Source organism: Phyllobates terribilis, unplaced genomic scaffold, assembly GCF_046119375.1.
Source record: "Phyllobates terribilis strain yellow unplaced genomic scaffold, ASM4611937v1 Scaffold_3__8_contigs__length_932513732, whole genome shotgun sequence".
Taxonomy (NCBI): Eukaryota; Metazoa; Chordata; class Amphibia; order Anura; family Dendrobatidae; genus Phyllobates; species Phyllobates terribilis.
In genome coordinates this window covers 60327015-60348523 of record NW_027362763.1, presented here as the reverse complement: position 1 = coordinate 60348523, position 21509 = coordinate 60327015, and the positions used below count along the sequence as shown (strand labels likewise).

At 42.9% G+C, this 21509-nt stretch overlaps 1 protein-coding gene and 1 long non-coding RNA gene across 2 annotated transcripts; both read left to right on the top strand.

Annotated features, from left to right (window-relative positions):
* The first annotated feature begins 15531 nt into the window (after positions 1-15531).
* On the top strand, positions 15532-17962 carry LOC141257826 (microtubule-associated serine/threonine-protein kinase 3-like). The gene is made up of 8 exons (XM_073672841.1): positions 15532-15694; positions 16156-16294; positions 16395-16527; positions 16678-16843; positions 16992-17090; positions 17343-17465; positions 17615-17724; positions 17813-17962. Exons 1-8 carry the CDS (start codon positions 15532-15534, stop codon positions 17960-17962), a joined length of 1083 nt encoding a protein of 360 aa, XP_073528942.1.
* Positions 17963-18304: 342 nt separating this feature from the next.
* On the top strand, positions 18305-19457 carry LOC141257925 (uncharacterized). Its single transcript, XR_012318128.1, has 3 exons — positions 18305-18393; positions 19011-19100; positions 19326-19457. It is a non-coding gene; the product is annotated as an uncharacterized lncRNA (long non-coding RNA).
* The last annotated feature ends 2052 nt before the right edge of the window (positions 19458-21509 follow it).

The window sequence follows — 21509 nt, the reverse complement described above, 5'->3', positions numbered from 1 at the left end:
AACAAGTCCCACACACTGCTACAAGCCCAAATTTTTTTTCAGAGCTAGATGCAGATAAAAATTATTTTTAATTTGCAACCTGGTGGAGGTTAGTATAGATGGACTAATAGAACAAGTCCCACACACTGCTACAAGCCCAAATTTTTTTTCAGAGCTAGATGCAGCTAAAAATTATTTTTAATTTGCAACCTGGTGGAGGTTAGTATAGATGGACTAATAGAACAAGTCCCACACACTGCTACAAGCCCACATTTTTTTTCAGAGCTAGATGCAGATAAAAATAATTTTTAATTTGCAACCTGGTGGAGCTTAGTATAGATGGACTAATAGAACAAGTCCCACACACTGCTACAAGCCCAATTTTTTTTTCAGAGCTAGATGCAGATAAAAATTATTTTTAATTTGCAACCTGGTGGTGGTTAGTATACATGGACTAATAGAACAAGTCCCACACACTGCTACAAGCCCAATTTTTTTTTCAGAGCTAGATGCAGATAAAAATTATTTTTAATTTGCAACCTGGTGGAGGTTAGTATAGATGGACTAATAGAACAAGTCCCACACACTGCTACAAGACCACATTTTTTTTCAGAGCTAGATGCAGATAAAAATTATTTTTAATTTGCAACCTGGTGGAGGTTAGTATAGATGGACTAATAGAATGATGCTATGCCCAAAAGGTTTTACTTGGCTAGGTGCAGTAAAATAATTTGTATTCTATACACAGGTGGTATAGCTTGCAACACAGATAGGCTACTCCACTGACTAACACACACTGCAAGAGGCCAAAAAGGATTTGCTTAGCTAGATTTAGCCAAATGCTGTGAAAAAAAACTTGCACAGCACTGGCACAGACCTGCCTAGCAAAAAGTCCTAGGAAATGCTGTAACCTAGTCCAGAAAAGGACTGCAATTACAAGTAGACCCTACTCCCAACCTATCTATTTAAGAGCACAGACCTGCCTGATAAAAGTCGTAGGAAATGATGTAACCTAGTCCTCAAAAGGACTGCAATCACAACTATCCCCTACTCCCAAGCTATCTGTAGATTTGTGCGAAAATTGGCTTGAAATGAACACTCAAAGTATAGCGCACACAGCAACAGCGGTGCCGTCTAACACGCAGCTGCAGCAGTGAGAAAATGGTGGCTACGTGGAAAATGGCTGGGTCTTATAGGGCAAGGACATGTGACATACACTGCCAATGACACATGCCTTTGCTTGTGTGAAAAAAGCAGTTCGCTCCGTGTGTGCGCTGCTGATAGGCTGACAGATTGCATCTCCCCACTGTAAATGGGGGAAAGAGAAAAAAAAATGGAGATCTTCATTATTTCTGCAGAGATCCATCCCCTGCCCCTCCCCCCGCCCCGCTGTACACTCAAACTGCGTATTAACATTAATTTTCAGCATTACTGAGAAAAAATCCAGTTATGATTTTGGTGCACGAACAGTTATGGAACATAACCTCGAACAGCCGGATTTTTTTCAAATTGTTCGTGTTCGCCGAACGGCTCGAACACTGCCCAAAACAGCTCGAATTTGAGATTGGCGAACAGTTCGAGTCGAACACCGCTCATCTCTAGTGATAATATTAATATATTATAATAAATGTAATTAATATGTTGATATGAATATTGAGCAGAATTCATATCTGTCTATTGGTTCGTTCTCCGCAACAGTCATGGTCTCTCATGTGATCTCTTTGGAAAATTAATTGCCCACCCTTGCCTTAGATAGTAATAATGCCCCCTGTGTGCCGATACTGAATAATAATGCCCCCATCTATGCCTGATAATAATAGTGCACATGGGGTTTCTTACAATAATAATATTGCAGCTCATGGTATGCAAGGGGCTTATATTAATATGGGGTCTACCAGTAGATACATAGGGGGAGAGGGTTAATAAGAGGCTTTGAAACTAGAGATGAGCGGTGTTCGACTAGAACTGTTCGCCAATCTCAAATTCGAGCTGTTTTGGGCGGTGTTCGAGTTGTTCCACGAACCCGAACGATTTGCAAAAAATTCGGCTGTTCGAGGTTATGTTCGATAACTGTTCGTGCACCAAAAGCGTGTCCTGCATGTCTGGCGCTATTTTGAGCACCAATCATGCAGGGATTGTCTGCCTCTCACTGTAATGCCACAGCCATGGTGGTTGTGGCATTACAGTGATTGCCCAAATCGATGGTAACAGTGCCAACAGTGAAACATGAAAAGCCGGCAATTCAGCAGCGGCATACACCGGTACCCGACAATTTAGAACCGAAAGAATAGAGCTTCACACATAGATTAGATAGATAGAAACATGTCAGTCACATATATATGAAGTACAGTGACAGTGTTGCTTACTGTACTTGTCATTTAGTGTAAAGGATTTATTAAAAAAAATAATAGTGTTTTCATGCACTGTCTCTTTAAAAAAGCCGGCCGGCAATTCAGCATCTGTACCCGACAATTTAGAATAGAAGGAATAGAGAATCACACATAGATTAGATAGATAGAAACATGTCAGTCACATATATATGAAGTACAGTGACAGTGTTGATTACTGTACTTGTCATTTAGTGTTAAAATAAAGGATTTATTTAAAAAAAAATTGGCGTGGGGTCCCCATAATTTTAGGCTCTAGCGGAGGTTAAGCAGACGGCTAGGGCAGATGTTTGAAGCCTGGGAAGGGGGTAATACCCACGGAGCTTCCCAGGCTACTAATATCAGCCCCCAGCGGAATACCTAGCCTTTACTAGCTATTAAAATGGGGGACCCCCCCCAAAAAATGACGTGGGGTCCCCCCTATTTTAATAGCTAGCAAAGGCTAGGCAGACAGCTGGGGGCTGATATTAATAGCCCAGGAAGGGTGCCATGAATATTGGCCCCCTCCCAGGCTAGAAACACCAGCCGTCAGCCGCCCCAGAAATGGCGCATCCATAGGATGCGCCAATTCTGGCACTTAGCCTCGCTCTTCCCACTGCCCTGTAGCGGTGGCAGTGGGGTAATAGGGTTGGGGTTGATGTCAGCTTATAATGCCAGTTGACATCAAGCCCAGGTTAGTAATGGAGAGGCCTCTATAAGACACCCCCATTACTAATCCCATAGTCAAAGTTAAAAAAAAAACACTAACACCCAGAATAAAGTTCTTTAATTGAAATAAAGACACATTCCTTTATTGTTCTAAATTAAACCATACTTACCACCACGCCCATTCCAGCTGAAGCCAACGATCTCCTGCAATAAAAGTAAAATAATAAAGCAACCTCATCCTTACCTTTCCATGGTTCCCACGACAGCTTCAGCTCTGCTACATCGAGATGACAGGCTGGACCGCAGCAGAACGCTGCCATCCAGCTTGCCATGCAGCGGACACTGAAAAGCGCAGGTTTGCTTGCGCTCCTCAGTGTCTCGCTGTGACGGCATAAAGATGAGACGAGTTCATGTCCAATGAACTCGGCGCACCTCATGCACGTCACTGACAGCGTGGGAGAATTCTCCTGCACTCAGCACTTCAGCGTGAGAATTCTCCCACGCTGTCAGTGACGTACATGAGGTCAGCTGAGTTCATTGGACATGAATGAGCTCACCTCATGCACGTCACTGACAGCGTGGGAAAATTCTCACGCTGTAGCGCTGAGTGCAGGAGAATTCTCCCACGCTGTCAGTGACGTGCATGAGGTGCGCCGAGTTCATTGGACATGAACTCGTCTCATCTTTATGCCGTCACAGCGAGACACTGAGGAGCGCAAGCATGCCTGCGCTTCTCAGTGTCTGCAGGATGACAGGCTGGATGGCAGCGTTCTGCTGCGGTCCAGCCTGTCATCTCGATGTAGCAGAGTTGAAGCTGTCTGGGAACCATGGAAAGGTAAGGATGAGGTTGCTTTATTATTTTACTTTTATTGCAGAAGACATTGGCTTCAGCTGGAATGGGCGTGATGGTAAGTATGGTTTAATTTAGAACAATAAAGAATTCTGCCTTTATTTCAATTAAAGGACTTTTTTCTGGGTGTTGTGTTTTTTTAAATACTTTACTAGAAATTCATGGTGGTCATGTCTAATATTGGCGTGACCCCATGAATTTCGGGCTTAGGGCCAGCTGATAATGCCAAGCTGGCCCTAACCCCTTTATTACCCAGTGAGCCACCGCACCAGGGCCCTGGATGAGTTGGGTACAGCGCCAGAAGATGGCGCTTCTATGAATGCGCCATTTTCCGGGGTGGCTGCGGACTGCATTTTGCAGCGGGTGGGGCCCAGAAAGCTTGGGCCTCCCTGCGCTGCAGATTCCAGCCCCCAGCTGCCTAGTTGTACCTGGCTGGACACAAAAATAGGGCGAAGCCCCACGTATTTTTTTTTTTAATTATTTCATGAAATTCATGAAATAATTAAGAAAAAAAGGGCTTTCCTATATTGTTGTGTCCGGCCAGGTACAAATAGGCAGCTGGTGGTTGGGGGCAGCCCGTTCCTGCCTGCTGTACCTGGCTGGACACAAATATAGTGCGAAGCTCCACGTCAATTTTTTTTTTAATTATTTCATGAAACTAGATGGTGGCCCGATTCTAACTCATCGGGTATTCTAGAATATGTATGCGGCAGACCCGGCGCAATCAGCAAAGCGGTGTTGAAATTTGGCGACTATATCGCTGATTGGTCACGGCCGGCGGTCGCGACTAATCAGCAGAGTGGGGTTTAAATTTTGCGCCAATAACGCTGATTGGTCGCGGTCGCGACCAATCAGCAAAGCGGTGTTTAAATTTTGCGTCAATAATGCTGATTGGTTGCTGTCGTGACCAATCAGCAAAGCGGTGTTTAAATTTGGCGCCAATAATGGTGATTGGTCACGACCGCGACCATTCAGCAGAGCGGTGTTTAAATTTGGCGGCAACAATGTTGATTAGTCGCGGCCGGCGGTCGCGACCAATCAGCAGAGCGGGGTTTAAATTTTGCTCCAAAATAGCTGATTGGTCGCGGCCGGCAACTGTGAGCAATCAGCAGAGCGGGGTTTAAATTTGGCGCCAATACTGCTGATTGGTCGCGGCCAGCAACCGTGACCAATCAGCCGAGCAGGGTTTAAATTTGGCGCCAATACTGCTGATTGGTCGCGGACGGCGACCGCGATCAATCAGCAGAGCGGTGTTTAAATTTGGCGCCAATAATGCTGATTAGTCGCGGCTGGAGTCCGCGAGCGTTGTTTAAATTTGGCGCCAAGCTCGCTGATTGGTCACGGCCGCTATTTAAATGTGGCGCCCAAATCGGTGATTGGTCGCGGGCATCGTTCCGCGACCAATCAGCAGAGCGGTGTTTAATTTTAGCGCCAAGATCACTGATTGGTCGCGTGCGGAGAGCACGACCAACCAGCGAATCGTATTGGTGAGGACCGGGGAGCGCTGCTGCCTGGTCGGATACTTCCGCTGCGAGAAGCCGGGAGATGAGCGACTGCTCGCAGCAGAAGTATCCCGACCCGCAGCGCCGCTCCCCGGTCCTCCCTTGACACCCTAGCCACTGATGTCCCCACAGTATCCGCATGGTGTTACAAAGATTCGGACATTTGTGTTAAAAATCGCTGATTGGTCGCAGGCGCTGCCCGCGACCAATCACCGATTTGGGCGCCAAATTTAAATATCGGCCACAACCAATCACCGATCTTGGCTCCACATTTAAACACCGCTGTGCTGATTGGTCGCCGACGCTGGGCGCGACCAATCACCGATTTTGGCGCCATATTTAAATAGCGTCCGTGACCAATCAGTACAGCGGTGTTTAAATGTGGAGCCAAGATGGGTGATTGGTCGCGGCTGATATTTAAATTTGGCGCCCAAATCGGTGATTGGTCGCGGGCAGCGCCAGCGACCAATCAGCGATTTTTAACACAAATGTCCGGACCTTTGTAACACCATGCGGATACTGTGGGGACATCAGCGGCTAGGGTGTGAAGGGAGGACCGGGGAGCAGCGCTGCAGGTCGGGATACTTCTGCTGCGAGCGGCCGCTCATGTCCCGGGTTCTCGCAGCGGAAGTAGCCGCACAGGCAGCGCCGCTGAAATCCATGCAGCTAGGGTGTAAAGGGAGGACCGGGGAGCGCCGCTGACATCCAATTGGTCGCGGCCGCTATTTAAATGTGCCGCACAAATCGGTGATTGGTCGCCGTCTTGACCGCGACCAATCACTGATCTTGCCGCCAAAGTGAAACACTACTGTGCTGATTACCCGCGACCAATCACCGATTTGTGCGCCAAATTTAAATATCAGCCTCATGCACTTCACTGACAGCGTGGGAAAATTCTCCTGCACTCAGCGCTTCAGCGTGAGAATTCTCCCACGCTGTCAGTGACGTACATGAGGTGAGATGAGTTCATTGGACATGAGCTCACCTCATGCACGTCACTGACAGCGTGGGAAAATTCTCCTGCACTCAGCTCTTCAGCGTGAGAATTCTCCCACGCTGTCAGTGACGTACATGAGGTGAGCTGAGTTCATTGGACATGACCTCGGCTCATCTTTATGCCGTCACAGCGAGACACTGAGGAGCGCAAGCAAGCCTGCTCTTCTCAGTGTCTGCGGGTTGACAGGCTGGATGGCAGCGTTCTGCTGCGGTCCAGCCTGTCATCTCGATGTAGCAGAGCTGAAGCTGTCGTGGGAACCATGGAAAGGTAAGGATGAGGTTGGTTTATTATTTTTCTTTTATTGCAGGAGATCATTGGCTTCAGCTGGAATGGGCGTGATGGCAAGTATGGTTTAATTTAGAACAATAAAGAATTGTGTCTTTATTTCAATTAAAGGACTTTATTCTGGGTGTTTGTGGTTTTTTTTTAACTTTGACTATGGGGTTAGTAATGGGGGTGTCTTATAGACGCCTCTCCATTACTAACCTGGGCTTGATGTCAGCTGGCATTATAAGCTGACATCAACCCCAGCCCTATTACCCCACTGCTACCGCTACAGGGCAGTGGGAAGAGCGAGGCTAAGTGCCAGAATTGGCGCATCCTATGGATGCGCCATTTCTGGGGCGGCTGACGGCTGGTGTTTCTAGCCTGGGAGGGGGCCAATATTCATGGTACCCTTCCTGGGCTATTAATATCAGCCCCCAGCTGTCTGCCTAGCCTTTGCTAGCTATTAAAATAGGGGGGATCCCACGTCATTTTTTTTGTGGGGTCCCCCATTTTAATAGCTAGTAAAGGCTAGGTATTCAGCTGGGGGCTGATATTAGTAGCCTGGGAAGCTCCGTGGGTATTACCCCCTTCCAAGGCTTCAAACATCTGCCCCAGCCGTCTGCTTAACCTCCGCTAGAGACTATAATTACGGGGAACCCCACGCCAATTTTTTTTTTAATAAATCCTTTATTTTAACACTAAATGACAAGTACAGTAATCAACACTATCACTGTACTTATTATATATGTGACTGACATGTTTCTATCTATCTAATCTATGTGTGATGCTCTATCTTTCTGTTCTAAATTGTCGGGTACCGCTGCTGAATTGCTGGCCGGCTTTTTTAAAGAGACGGTGCACGAAAACACTATTATTTTTTTTAATAAATCCTTTACACTAAATGACAAGTACAGTAAGCAACACTGTCACTGTGCTTCTTATATGTGTGACTGACATGTTTCTATCTATCTAATCTATGTGTGATGCTCTATTCCTTCTTGTCTAAATTGTCGGGTACCGGTGTATGCCGCTGCTGAATTGCTGGCCGGCTTTTTTAAAGAGAGCGTCTTCTGAGCAGTTTGTCAGCTTTTGGACACCTTTGAAGGTGTTTTCTATGTGTTTCTATGTGTTTTTGTTGGCCTGCCATTGGTTTTAACGGTGTTCGATGGTGTTCTAAGGTGTTCGACGAACAGTTCCTCGAACATCCCGGTGTTCGACGAACCGAACCGAACCCGATCACTACGGGGGTGGCTCAACACTATTTAATACAAAGCCCAGACAGGCTGTACTATAACAGCAGGTGAAAGGGGGAGGTAAGAGGAGGAGCAGGCATTCTGACGCTTAGGCTTGAAGGGGAATAGAGCCTGTAATAACACAGCGGGGCAGGCGGAGGGTTGTGTTTATTAGGAGCTTAGACCCGGCTGCTGCATTCAATGACACTTTACATAAAAATGTGTTCCAGCGATGAGACCGGAGGGGGCGTCAGTGCACATTGGGAGGCACGCGGCGCTCCAGCGAGAGGTTTCCTCCCCATACAGATACCAGAAGGTCCATGCTTGAAAGGCACAGTGGGCTCCAATAGGGGGCGCTGTTTTATGGATCTCATCAAGTATTTATCACATCATAGGTCCAGATTGGTTCCCATAATGGCTAGGCAACAAGACAACAGGGAATATAGGTGTATAGATATATTATAAATATAGAGGATGTATTAATATAGTGTAAATGTACCAGATATAATCGATGCACACACAAAGGAGAATCATTTAACCCTGAATCAATATTCAGTGCAGCCAAGATTAAAAGTATAGATAAAGAAAAGAAGTCCGTCCAAATGGCCGACTATGCCGTATAGAAGAGCGCAGCCACAATTGGCCTACACACTGTATGGTGATAGTCTATGTAATAGGGCCATACTGAATAGTGAACACACTATAACAATAGGCCATTAGATAATAAAATCCATCTAGTCTCTCGTTGAATGATTTTCTTATCCCAGTCGACCAACCTCGCTGGTAAAGGGACCACGTGTATAACGTATGCCCATATAGACGGCTTGGGAGGGAGAGCTGATCCTTCTGACAGATTCCCTTTAATCTTATAAGGAGACGAAGAGGGGCACTATTATTATTATAAGGAGACCCAGAGGGGCACTATTATTATTATAAGGAGACCCAGAGGGGCACTATTATTATTATAAGGAGACCCAGAGGGGCACTATTATTATTATAAGGAGACCCAGAGGGGCACTATTATTATTATAAGGAGACCCAGAGGGGCACTAATATTATTATAAGGAGACCCAGAGGGGCACTATTATTATTATAAGGAGACCCAGAGGGGCACTATTATTATTATAAGGAGACCCAGAGGGGCACTATTATTATTATAAGGAGACCCAGAGGGGCACTATTATTATTATAAGGAGACCCAGAGGGGCACTAATATTATTATAAGGAGACCCAGAGGGGCACTATTATTATTATAAGGAGACCCAGAGGGGCACTATTATTATTATAAGGAGACCCAGAGGGGCACTATTATTATTATAAGGAGACCCAGAGGGGCACTAATATTATTATAAGGAGACCCAGAGGGGCACTATTATTATTATAAGGAGATCCAGAGGGGCACTAATATTATTATAAGGAGTCCCAGAGGGGCACTATTATTATTATAAGGAGACCCAGAGGGGCACTATTATTATTATAAGGAAACCCAGAGGGGCACTATTATTATTATAGGGAGACCCAGAGGGGCACTATTATTATTATAAGGAGACCCAGAGGGGCACTATTATTATTATAAGGAGACCCAGAGGGGCACTATTATTATTATAAGGAGACCCAGAGGGGCACTATTATTATTATAGGGAGACCCAGAGGGGCACTAATATTATTATAAGGAGATCCAGAGGGGCACTAATATTATTATAAGGAGTCCCAGAGGGGCACTATTATTATTATAAGGAGTCCCAGAGGGGCACTATTATTATTATAAGGAAACCCAGAGGGGCACTATTATTATTATAGGGAGACCCAGAGGGGCACTATTATTATTATAAGGAGACCCAGAGGGGCACTATTATTATTATAGGGAGACCTAGAGGGGCACTATTATTATTATAAGGAGACCCACAGGGGCACTATTATTATTATAGGGAGACCTAGAGGGGCACTATTATTATTATAAGGAGACCCAGAGGGGCACTAATATTATTATAAGGAGACCCAGAGGGGAACTATTAATGTGATAAAGAGACCTAAATGATCATCCTAATAAATTGGTATCACGGGGAGTAGTAAATTTAGATTTTCTCCAATGGTAGGCAGGGTCATATTTGTAATAGAGACCCTCATCTTTGAAAGTGGGTGTGGGAGAGTAACATGGGCCTGTGTGCGTCCTATGCCAGAGCTGGGCGCAGCCCCTAGTCCGGCCCTGTTCCCTCAGTAAAGATACTTCTTTTAGCCCCTAACACGGTACAAAGATATACATTGTCTTTTAGCCCCGGAATATGACTTTCTTATTGATACAAAACACTGTAATTTTTATTGTGTGGAACAGATATAAATAATTTATGTAACAACATAATAATACTCTAACTGCTCAGAAGAGTAAAGTGTCCATAGCTCTATCATCCATGTCTGCATATGGTACCGATGCTCAGCCTATATTGTTGCCTCCTTAAGGGATGCTAGGCAACTTCCTTATAAGGTAAGCTGCCCCTTTAAGAGTAGAACACAAGATTCCATTATGACATCACAATTAACCATCACTACTTCTACAAGTGATTACACTCTAGTTGTCATTTTGACTTTCCGGTGTCATTGTTGTCGGTGTGATAAGCCATATAGCTAGTCATATACAGACTGCGCTTGGATTTACTGGAAATGTCTGGAATTCCTCCAGACAGACTTCAGGTGTTAGCACTACTCCAGGGGATTCTTACCACCTATGACCCTGACTTTGTGCTACCACTACCCGATGGCGTCCTCAGCTTCACTTACCGGCTGGTAATGGAGCTTGTGAGAGATTGCCTGACCAAATACAAACGAGGTCATATAAGCTCAGAATATCTTGAGCATTTACAGAAGAACATATGGACATTAGTACAACAGGTAAATAGCGGACAATCTGCACAAATCATATAGTAATAATGGAAAATAATAATGGAATATAAGTTTAACCTGTACCAAATACCCAGATAAGAATAGCCGGGGAGCAGTAATAGGGCATACAGGCTACATGACAAGGGAGAGGGTGATATCTACAGGGTTATTGGGAGGGTTGTGGAGGTAGGGGGGAATTGGATTGGTTAACCAATTATGGACCACAGAGTTTTCAGTTGTTATGCCTTCATTTTTTCCTCACTTTCTTTCAAGAGCCATAAATTTGTTATTTTTCCATTGACATAGACATGTGAGGGCTTGATTCTTTTGCAGGACAAGTTGTAGCTTTCAGTGGCTCCATTCTATTTACCATACATTGTACTGAAACAAGGGAAAAAAATTCCAAGTGAGATGCAATGGTTCTTTGTGTCGCTATATTCAGGGACCCATAACATTTTAGTTTTCTGTCGATTGGGATGAGTGAAGATTTGAGTTTTGCAGTGAACTTTGTGTACATAGAGTGTCATAGAATCATAGATTCTATGGGTGTTTTGATTGTTTATTATTAATGTTTTTAAGTGAAATGAGAAGACAAAAAAAAACACAAATCCAATTTTTTTTCCTCTTTTCGGTGTTTATTGATCGTATTAATTAATTCCCTATCTTAAAAGATCAGACTTTAACAACCGCATCAATATCAAATATGATCATTAATTTTTTCCTTTCTTTATTTTAAATGGTGAAAAGAGGAGTGATTTGAACTTTTATATTTTTAACATTTTTTTAAATCTTTTCTTCTTTATTTTTAATTTTTTTTTTCGTTCCCTTAGGGGACTTAATCCTGCAAATCGCTCATACTATATATTGCAATACTACAGTATTGCGCTATACGACTAAATAGACCCTATAGGGGTAAAGTTGGCATATCCGGGGGGAAATATATCCCAGATTTGTCAAACTGAGCCAACTCATGAAACACATGGGTACATAGGAGAAGAAAGAGTTAATTGGCGTAAAAAATATAAATTTTTATTCCATCAAATTTAAAACCGTACATAATAAAAAGAGAAATGACATAATACGGATAGTATAAAGACACTAATTAGATTACCAATGTAGCAAGATATGTTACAAAGTATACATATATGGTCACGCATATGGTCACAGTGGGACATGAGCAATATAGATAATATAGCATAAGGTTAGTATATCAAGACAATCCAATGAGTGTAATAATATATTATATCAAAAAGTAATCCATAAGTATTCCATAGTCATTGGATTTACACTTGCCATATGCATCAGGTATCTATCTAAATAGTGCTCCTGCCCACAAATAATCAGATACATGTCACATAAAACATTTTTAAGGTAGTCTCTTACCACAAAGAGTGCCAAAAGGAGGGTAAAGTGCATAAAGGAACGCACAGTGGCAGCCCGACGCGCGTTTCGCGGTCAGCAACGACCGCTTCCTCAAGGGGAAGTGATATGTGAAGAGAAAACAGACCTGTATATACCCCATGATGTCGGTCACGTGTGGCCCCACGTGACCGATCACCTGATAGCAATGGGCGGGTGCCTATTGGCGGCGCGCGCGCTGTCGTTATCCGCCCACAGAGGCACGACCAAGCCGTCAGGAACAGGTGCGCAGAGCGCGGGCGCGCGGCACAATATGTGTGCACGGGCGCCCGCGCGCGCACCCACACCACAGAGACAGCTGATCGCACGTCCACGGGCAGAGGAGACAACACGCGCGCACAGCACCTACAAAAAGTAAGTCCAGCTGGAAAGTCAAAGTACACAGAGAACATAATGTGAAATGAACATCAGTGACAGCAGTGTTCATCTTCATATGATTCCAGATAGATAGTGAATCACAGTTATATTGCCAAGGACTCATCCAAAGTTTAAGGTGCAGATCAATCCAACCACGGAGGCGTCACATAAGTTGTGGAGCATTATGACAGCTGATCCTTGGATCCACATTATAATATGTAACATCTTCTAGCCCAAGCATATATATATCTCTCCTGGGAAATGTCTGGTCAAAATGAATAAATTAAAAAAACTGAAACAAAGGAAGTAGAAAAATAATAAAATTAGGAAAACCAATATTAAAAACAATGCCAAGGCGTTCATATCCATGAAATAGAGGGAGGACAATAATTATGTTGCAAGGAATACTGTAGATAATGAGATATGACTTTAGATTTATAAAAAAGATGAAAAGGAGAGGGACTCATTAAGACCAGCAATATCAAATATGATCATTAATTTTTTCCTTTCTTTATTTTAAATGGTGAAAAGAGGAGTGATTTGAACTTTTATATTTTTAACATTTTTTTAAATCTTTTCTTCTTTATTTTTAATTTTTTTTTTTCGTTCCCTTAGGGGACTTAATCCAGCAAATCGCTCATACTATATATTGCAATACTACAGTATTGCGCTATATAGTGAAAATCTTAATCTCCTCTGGAGCTCAGCCTATAGCTAAGCTTCACAAGGAGGACCGTGGTTTCAGCAACGGAGGTCTTCAGCAGACCCCTGGTTGTCCTAGAAATGCATTAGACCCCTGTGATCGCCTTGTGGAGGGCCGATGAAAGCAAGAGTGCTCAGGCATCGGTGCATGCACAATTGAAATGATACTGTCACAGACTGACAGCTTTATTTAAATGGTTAACAGAAGAATTCTGCGTTGTCCACGGTTTTTAGGGACAGATGCTGGCTATTTCATATACGCATGTTTGGGGAGCTCAGCTCCTGAGCCCCCTCCACATGTGAGGACCCTTCCAGGATGTTAATAACCCGTACATTTGCGGGAAGGAGTTGAGGAGCTGGGTTACAGGGGGACAATAAAAGGAAGAAGGTAGGAGTTTCACGTTCCAGCATCCAACCAGCCCTTATAAAGAGATGGGAGGAAAGTTTGAAGGCTGGCACTTGATAAGTAGAGGTTTTGGGACGGTCACAGCGGTGGGGGATAGGTTTGGGTCAGAGTCTTGATAAATGTGATGTCCTTTGGACGGAGGTTACTGTTGGGGGAATAGTGACTTTGGTTACATCTCAATATAACTAGTGGACTTCGGTCCTGTGAGGATAGTGGTATTAATGTGGGATATTAATGCCTTAACCCTTGTGTCGGTGTGGTGCGGCTAGGGTCTAACTCTTAATTAGGTGTTGTTTTTCTTCTGGTTTAAAGCCTATTAGATATCTACTGTATATAATTGTGGGGCTATCATTGTTGCAGTCACCCCGCGTTTTGAGTTGGAGTCTGCTGTGGCCATTTTACACAGGTCACAAGCAGCCATGTGTCTTATATACATACATTGGGTATGGAGGGAGGACGTGGGGATTTAAAGGTTTACAAGAGACCGGATCCCTCGTCAGTTGTCATGTAGTACTTGTAGTGTAGATAGCATAAGTAACATGGTGATATAAATGGCCTCCTCCGTTTTGCTTTTTCTCTCATGATTTTCCTTTCTTCTTTGTTTTCATCTCTATAGGCAGAAGAAAAATCCCAAAGTGGAGAATTGGCCTTTATTAAACAACTGGCCCAAAATGTCCTGCTTGTACTGGAGTATCCGGCCTACTCAGTGGAGCGCCTGGTAAGGATCTATCATCTTCTACATCTCATGTCCTTGTTGTCTGATCTTCTCCAGATCACCAGCCATATAGCAGAAGCTCAGGTTCATGATGGTGGAGGCCTCCCTGTCCTCTCCAGGCAGACACAGGTTTCCATCTCATGTCATTGTTCTCTGATCTTCTCCAGATCACCAGCCATATAGCAGAAGCTCAGATTTATGATGGTGGAGGCCTCCATGTCCGCTCCAGGCAGACACAGGTCTACATCTCATGTCCTTGTCTCATCTTCTCCAGATTACCAATCATATAGCAGAAGGTCAGTTTCATGATGGTGGAGGCCTCCCTGTCCTCTCCAGGCAGACACAGGTCTACATCTCATGTCCTTGTTGTCTGATCTTCTCCAGATTACCAGCCATTTAGCAGAAGGTCAGATTTATGATGGTGGAGGCCTCCATGTCCACTCCAGGCAGACACAGGGTATTTTATGGCCACCTGTCCCTGTGGCTTCATCATCTGTGAGGACAGTCTGTACTCAGTGGTGCGGAGTTTGTATTTCCGCCTGTGTCTTTGTATAAGGGGGATATCTCCTATAATATAATAGTGTCTGTGCAGGGTTCAGCTTGTATCACGTCCCCTACATCTGCTGCAGTGTAATCATCATGGACATAATATAGAAGAGAGACGTTCCTTCATCTTCAGCTTTTATTCCCCTGCAGTTTCTATGTCTTAATGTCATTTCTTATTCCTTTTTAGGCCGCGATCGGATCATTGAACCTGGGGAGAAATCCTTGTAAGAGCGACTATAAACTGATCAAACTGATCAGCAGTGGAGCCTTTGGGTGAGCTTTACTTTGGTATTATATATATTTCCCAGGGCTCCTTATGACGATGTCTCTGCGTCCTTCTCATGTTATGTTCCCATGGACAAATTATGAGTTCACATCATGGTCCACATCTATCTGTCACTATTCAGGTCAGTTAGGATGTGACGTGGATGAGGACCCCCCATTGGTGATCATTTGTGGAGTGTTATTTTATGTATTTATAGACATGGTTTTCTAGTGATGGCCCCACATTAATCATTAATACAGGAGATCATTTGATGAGATCTATAGATAGATTGTTAATAAGAATTTATAGTAAATCATGTTTTTTTCTCCTCTCCAGGGCCGTCCACTTAGTTCGCCATAAAGACACAAACCAAGTCTGCGCTATGAAGAAAATGGACAAGGAGAACCTGAAAAAGCCAAAGAGGCTTGAATGGGCCTTTCTGGAGAGGGACATCTCAGCATTCGCAGATTGTCCCTTTGTGGTCTCCACGTTCTGCTCCTTTCCTACTAAACTTCATCTATGTATGGTCATGGAGTATGTACCAGGTAGGACACATCCATTGTATCTATATCCAGCCCACGTCTGCTTAATCCTAGCACCTATATATGACCACAATGTGCCCACATGGACGGTTACATGTCCTCTTTGCAATTATTATAAGTCATCTGTTACCAAGATGCCTGAAAAACCATTGATCTCTATGAAAGTCCCCCAGTATGTCCTCGCTGAGCACGGCAGCAATTTCCACTATGGGTAAAAGGAAGATTCGTCTTTTTGAAGAGTTTTTATAGATAAGAACGTTCACAGAGAAAAAAATTAGAGGCTCGTAGATGAGGCTCTGTCTCTATGTATAGGGTCTATCTGCAGTATGCAGTATACGCACTACATTATACAGTATATATAGACCATCCTGTCCCAATGTCTCCGCCTTTTTCACATTCCCACTCATCATGTGTAATTTACATTGTAACAAACCCTCAGTTCTCATATTTGCTTTCTCCTGTAGGAGGTGACTGTGGTACCCTTCTAAAGCACAGGGGTCCTTTACCAGTCCTCTTGGCCCGTATGTACATTGCGGAAACGGTCCTTGCTGTGGAATACCTGCACAGCTATGGTGTGGTGCACAGAGATCTGAAGCCTGAGAAGTAAGTGACCCCTCTAGCATATTAGAGGGGAAGAAAGTTAGAGTTTCTTATACAGTCTGTGGGTTATTACTTGGTGCTGACACCATCTTTTCTTTCACAGCCTCCTGATAACATCAACAGGACATATTAAGGTCACTGATTTTGGGGTTTCAAAACTCGGCCTCATGAGACCAAACTCAGACTTCTACAAGACTCCAACTAAGGACATCACCAAAGAGTTCCTTGATAAAGAGGTAGGCTTTACTTACAGGGTCTTGTACTTTACAGATCTCATCTCTTTCTCCTTCTCTGATTTATAATTTCTCTAGAAAAACATTTCCACTGATGTTATGTGTCGCAATTATATTTATTGATCATCATCTCCTTTTTCTGTTGGTTTCCAGACTGCTGGCACCCCTACTTACATGGCCCCAGAAGTTATCCTAAAGATAGGCTATGGAAGGCCTGTTGACTGGTGGTCAATAGGGATTATCCTATATAAATTTCTATTTGGATATCCACCATTTACAGGGGCTTGCAGAAGGAATATTTTACACAGTATCATCCAGGGTAAGTAAAATAATCTGAATGCTTGTGATGTCACTGTTATTTGACTTGAATAGTTCTGTAGTTTTTTCTAGCTTTGTTAAGGAATTTTTTTTTATGAAAATAAATGAAGAGGTTTTATTTCTTATAATATTTGCTTTTTATATAACAGATGATATACCTTGGAGATGTAATTACTTTCCTCCAACTAATGCTCGAGGCATCATCACTCAACTGCTCAGAAAAATTCCAGCACTGAGACTTGGAACAGGTAATATTAATAGTATTATCAATGAATTATTACAGCGTGACCAGACAAATGATGGGTTCCATGAGGATCAGCACTGAGGTTCTGTACTCTACCTACTTGTCTATTACCCATTCTTCATGCTATAATGTTCAATATATTTCCTTTATGTCGGCTCTGTTACATCTTCAGTTCAGATTAACATAAATTCTACAGATATGGAGCAGTTTCTCTGACAATGACTGTATCACTTTCTTTTTTGTCTTCCTTTTCCAGGAGGCGCAAATGAGATCAAAATTCATCCATTTATGCGTGACTTAGACTTTGACAACCTTTTAAGTCAGAAGCCCCTGTTCGTTCCTGACCTAAAGTCAGATGAGGACACCCGCTACTTTATCAGTAAGTAAAATGAGACGTCATCTGCAGAAAACTGACGTGTGTCTTGTCTTTCATTTTATGTCAAAATCAGTTCCCATCATTATTAGTGATAACATGGTGACTGTCTGGGTATTATACTAATAATCTCTAATAACACTTGTATTTTTTAGCTCGAAGTAGCAGCTTCAAACATATGAATTCAGATGAGGGGGACACAAGTGAGGACAATGACTGGCCAGAAATCAAAAACTTTGCATCAACTTATCAAAGGTCTTCTAAAGTAAGTATGTGGCTAATAAAATGTATGAAACCTATAATTACAAAAAAAAATTAAATATATCTATTTTATATTTCTTTATCTGTTTTAGCTATATATCACCAATACTGGGATGATGACCAATATAGAGCCTATGTCACCTCCACAGTGTTCCCAAGAGAACAGTGATGGAGGCAATGAAGAGCCTATGTCACCTCCAGGGTGTTCCCCAGAGATCAATGAAAAATGCTCAGAAATGTGAGTAGATTATTATTATTATGAGATTTAGTCCCGAGATATGTCGGATCCAAATACAAGATACGAGTAACACAAATCTAAATCTAGCATCCACCACACCATGACTACACAATCTCTGTGGGTCTTACTTGTGATAACTTCAATAACAGCTGATTGTTGCGACCAACCATTCATTTCCAACTCACTACAGGCCAATATTACTAATTAGACTCCATTCTTGCTGGTAAAATGTGGTCTTGAGCAGGATATCTCCTCTATGTTGTCCTAATTGACCTTACAGACAGGTGTTCTTCCGTTATTCTATTGTTTTTTCCTTGTAATTTACGTGTCTTTTTTCTACCAACAGGCAGAAAGAATCTTCCCCTTCCAAAACTGTTGGAGACAATCAGTGTTTTACTGCTAAAAACAGTGAGTCATCCTCGCCCTCATTGTCAGGTATGTACAGGTTTATAGGCCATCCAATTATAGCCTATGATCCAAAATTTAAATATTAAGGCTCTAAAATTACTTCCTTTATTCTTTCTGCTCCCCTGAGTATTCTATTTTTTTGTTTTGTTAAAATCCCCCATACGGTTCCATAGTTATGGGCCTTTGTAATTAGTGGTAATTTTTATTCTTTACAAAGGGGCGGTGCTCACAGGATCCTCTGGGGCGTGTCCTTAGGTTACCACGCCCACATGATAAAGACCATAATAATTAACACTAAATAAAAAGTCCCATATCTCTACAACCGTACTGTGGATTTTAGGAAAACAAATATCAGAATACTCAGGGGAGAAGCCGACATAAAATAAGAGCGAATCTTGGACACTTTTGACCTGGTGATGGGTCTTCTTTAAAGTTACAATGAATTTTTATCTAACTGATTATATAACACCGTGGCTTGCTGAAAGTAATGTCATATTAATATGGGGACATGGTTCTTTGGGGAGACACCACCGGAACCCAGAAAAGCTACAGGTTCATATTAATCAGTTGCATAACTCTATAAAGATACAAAGCTCATCTTTTAGGAGTTTATAATCAACATTTTTTTCTGGCTTTTTGATTAGAATCTCCAGTTCAGAAGAGAAGAAAATATTTTCGAACACTGAGAAAACAACTAAAAACAGAGAAAGTTGAAGAGGGGGAAACTAGGCGAGGTAAGTGTGACGATAATCTCCATGTTGTATGACGTCAGTGAGAAGAAGTCATGTGGAGCAGATGTTATCCGTCAGTGGTGGGATTGTCACATGTATGATGGCTGACAATGATTCTGCTCCTCTGTATGATGAGATTCCTCTAACGTCATGTTACAGTGACACCACAGTAGTGTCCTCTAATATGGAGTCCCATTACTTACATCAGTTTTACATCTTTTCTCCTAGGTTCTCTCTTCCGCCGGATGATAACATCCTGCCGGCGTGGATTATCCAGGGCTGCTCGTGCTGTCAGAGAAAGCTGCATTTTTGGCTGCTGCCACCAACGCACCATTGACATCTCGAGGACATAAAACCCCCAAATCTAGCGCCCTGAAGAAACTACAGCACATCCACCATTAATGCTGTACCTGTATGGAAGGAGTTGTACCACCTACCTGTGGCCTCCTGACCAGCAAGAGACACGTGCAAAAGTTGAAGGCTCCTCCAAGAACTTGTCTTCATCCTTCCATGCAATTTTAATTCAAAGAAATAAAAAATTAAAATTGTTTAATGTCTTTTCGCATTTAATTGATTATTACTGACTTTTATGGTATATTAATACTATACCTCATATATAGTATGTCTGAAGGGTTAGATCCCAAACTGGAGAATAGCGGTTCTATGTCTCCCATTAATCCTCTAAACTCTGGCCAAAAATGGAGGAGATGACCAGAGATTCTGTTATTCCTAAGGGTACGTACACACAGCACCTTATAGACGCCAGCATACCCACTGATTTTTTATTTTATAAGAAGACACTTAAGGAAAACATCAGTGTTTTTGTTAACTACATATAAAATAGTGAGCGGCTTCCAAACAGAAGCCACCAGCAGAATGAACCGATCACTTTCTTTAACCACTTCATAATTTTCAAAGCTGGAAGCGGATAAAAGAAGCTGAAAAAGACTGAAAAATACACAATGCACAGCAAGTTGTTTTTATATTGCAGTTTATATGTTCAATCATTTACATTTTTATCTAGTGCTTTTCATGAGGGATCCAGGTGGAATCCACCTGAAGAAGACATTGTTTGCAGATTACGAAGAGTGGCAATTAGTGTTGAGTGAGCACTAAAATGCTCGGGTGCTCGAAGCTCGGGCCGAGCTCACCGTGATACTCGGGTGCTCGACCCGAGCAACGAGCCCAATGTTAGTCTATGGGAGACCCGAGTATTTTTGCGGCGGCACCCCCTACAGTCTGTAGAAAGCCTAAAAAGTGCCCAAAACGATAGTGACAGTGCTCAAATGACATGGGGACAGCATGGGGATCGCCCCAGGAAGCATTTCAGACCCCCAGGTCACTGCTGTCAACAGCGCCGGACTGGGGTGTCTGGGGCCCACCAGGGACATTGACTCCAGGGGCCCACCCACCCTTCAGCTATTTGCAAATACCTGTTAGCCGTTATACCCATTATATTGGCCGCTTCTGCCCATCACTGTGCGCTCACCAGAAATGCGATGTACAATTACTGTAGTTTGCATTAAAGGGTTTTTATTGGTGAAAACAAGTTATCAGCGATGCACAGGTTGGGAAGGTGATCACTTATTTATTGGTGGAATCAGCACTGTCAGAAGATTGTGGCACTTTGAGTATTTGGTGAGATTTTTACCTCTGTATTTATAAGACAAAACCAGGAGTGGAGCAATCCGAGGTAATGTTTTATGAATTTCTCACCCACTCCTGGTTTTGTCTTATAAATACAGAGGTGAAAATCTCACCAAATGCCAACTTGCTTTCTCTGGTGAACCTCTGCAACTGCATCTCTGCGGCTGTGTAATAGTCACAGGGCAGGGAGGGGTTAAACATCCAAGTATTTAATATCTATTGGAAATAAAGAGGTTTCCCCTTATTGATATCAGATAAAACAAATGACCAACCACAATCCACTCTACCAAGACCAATATTACCAGATAGAAGGCAGAAATACCACCACACCGTGACCAGATCACATATTACCACCACATAGTGCCCAAATAATGCCACATACAAGGCACAAATACCGCCACACCATGACCAAAGCACATAATACCACCACATAGTGATCAAATGCTACCAGATACAAGGTATAAATACTGACACACCATGAGACCACATATTACCACCACATAGTGACTGAATAATACCACATACAAGGGACAAATATCGTCATGTCATGATCAAAGCATATAATGCCACAACATAGTGACAAATAATGCTAAAATAATAAAAATGTAAAAAAGCTCTGTATATTGGGTCAGTGTACAGGTTATACAGTGATCACCAGTGACATTATACACAGGAGCTCTGTATATAGTGTACAGGTTATACAGTCATCACCAGTGACATTATACACAGAAGCTCTGTATATAGTATCAGTGTACAGGTAATGTA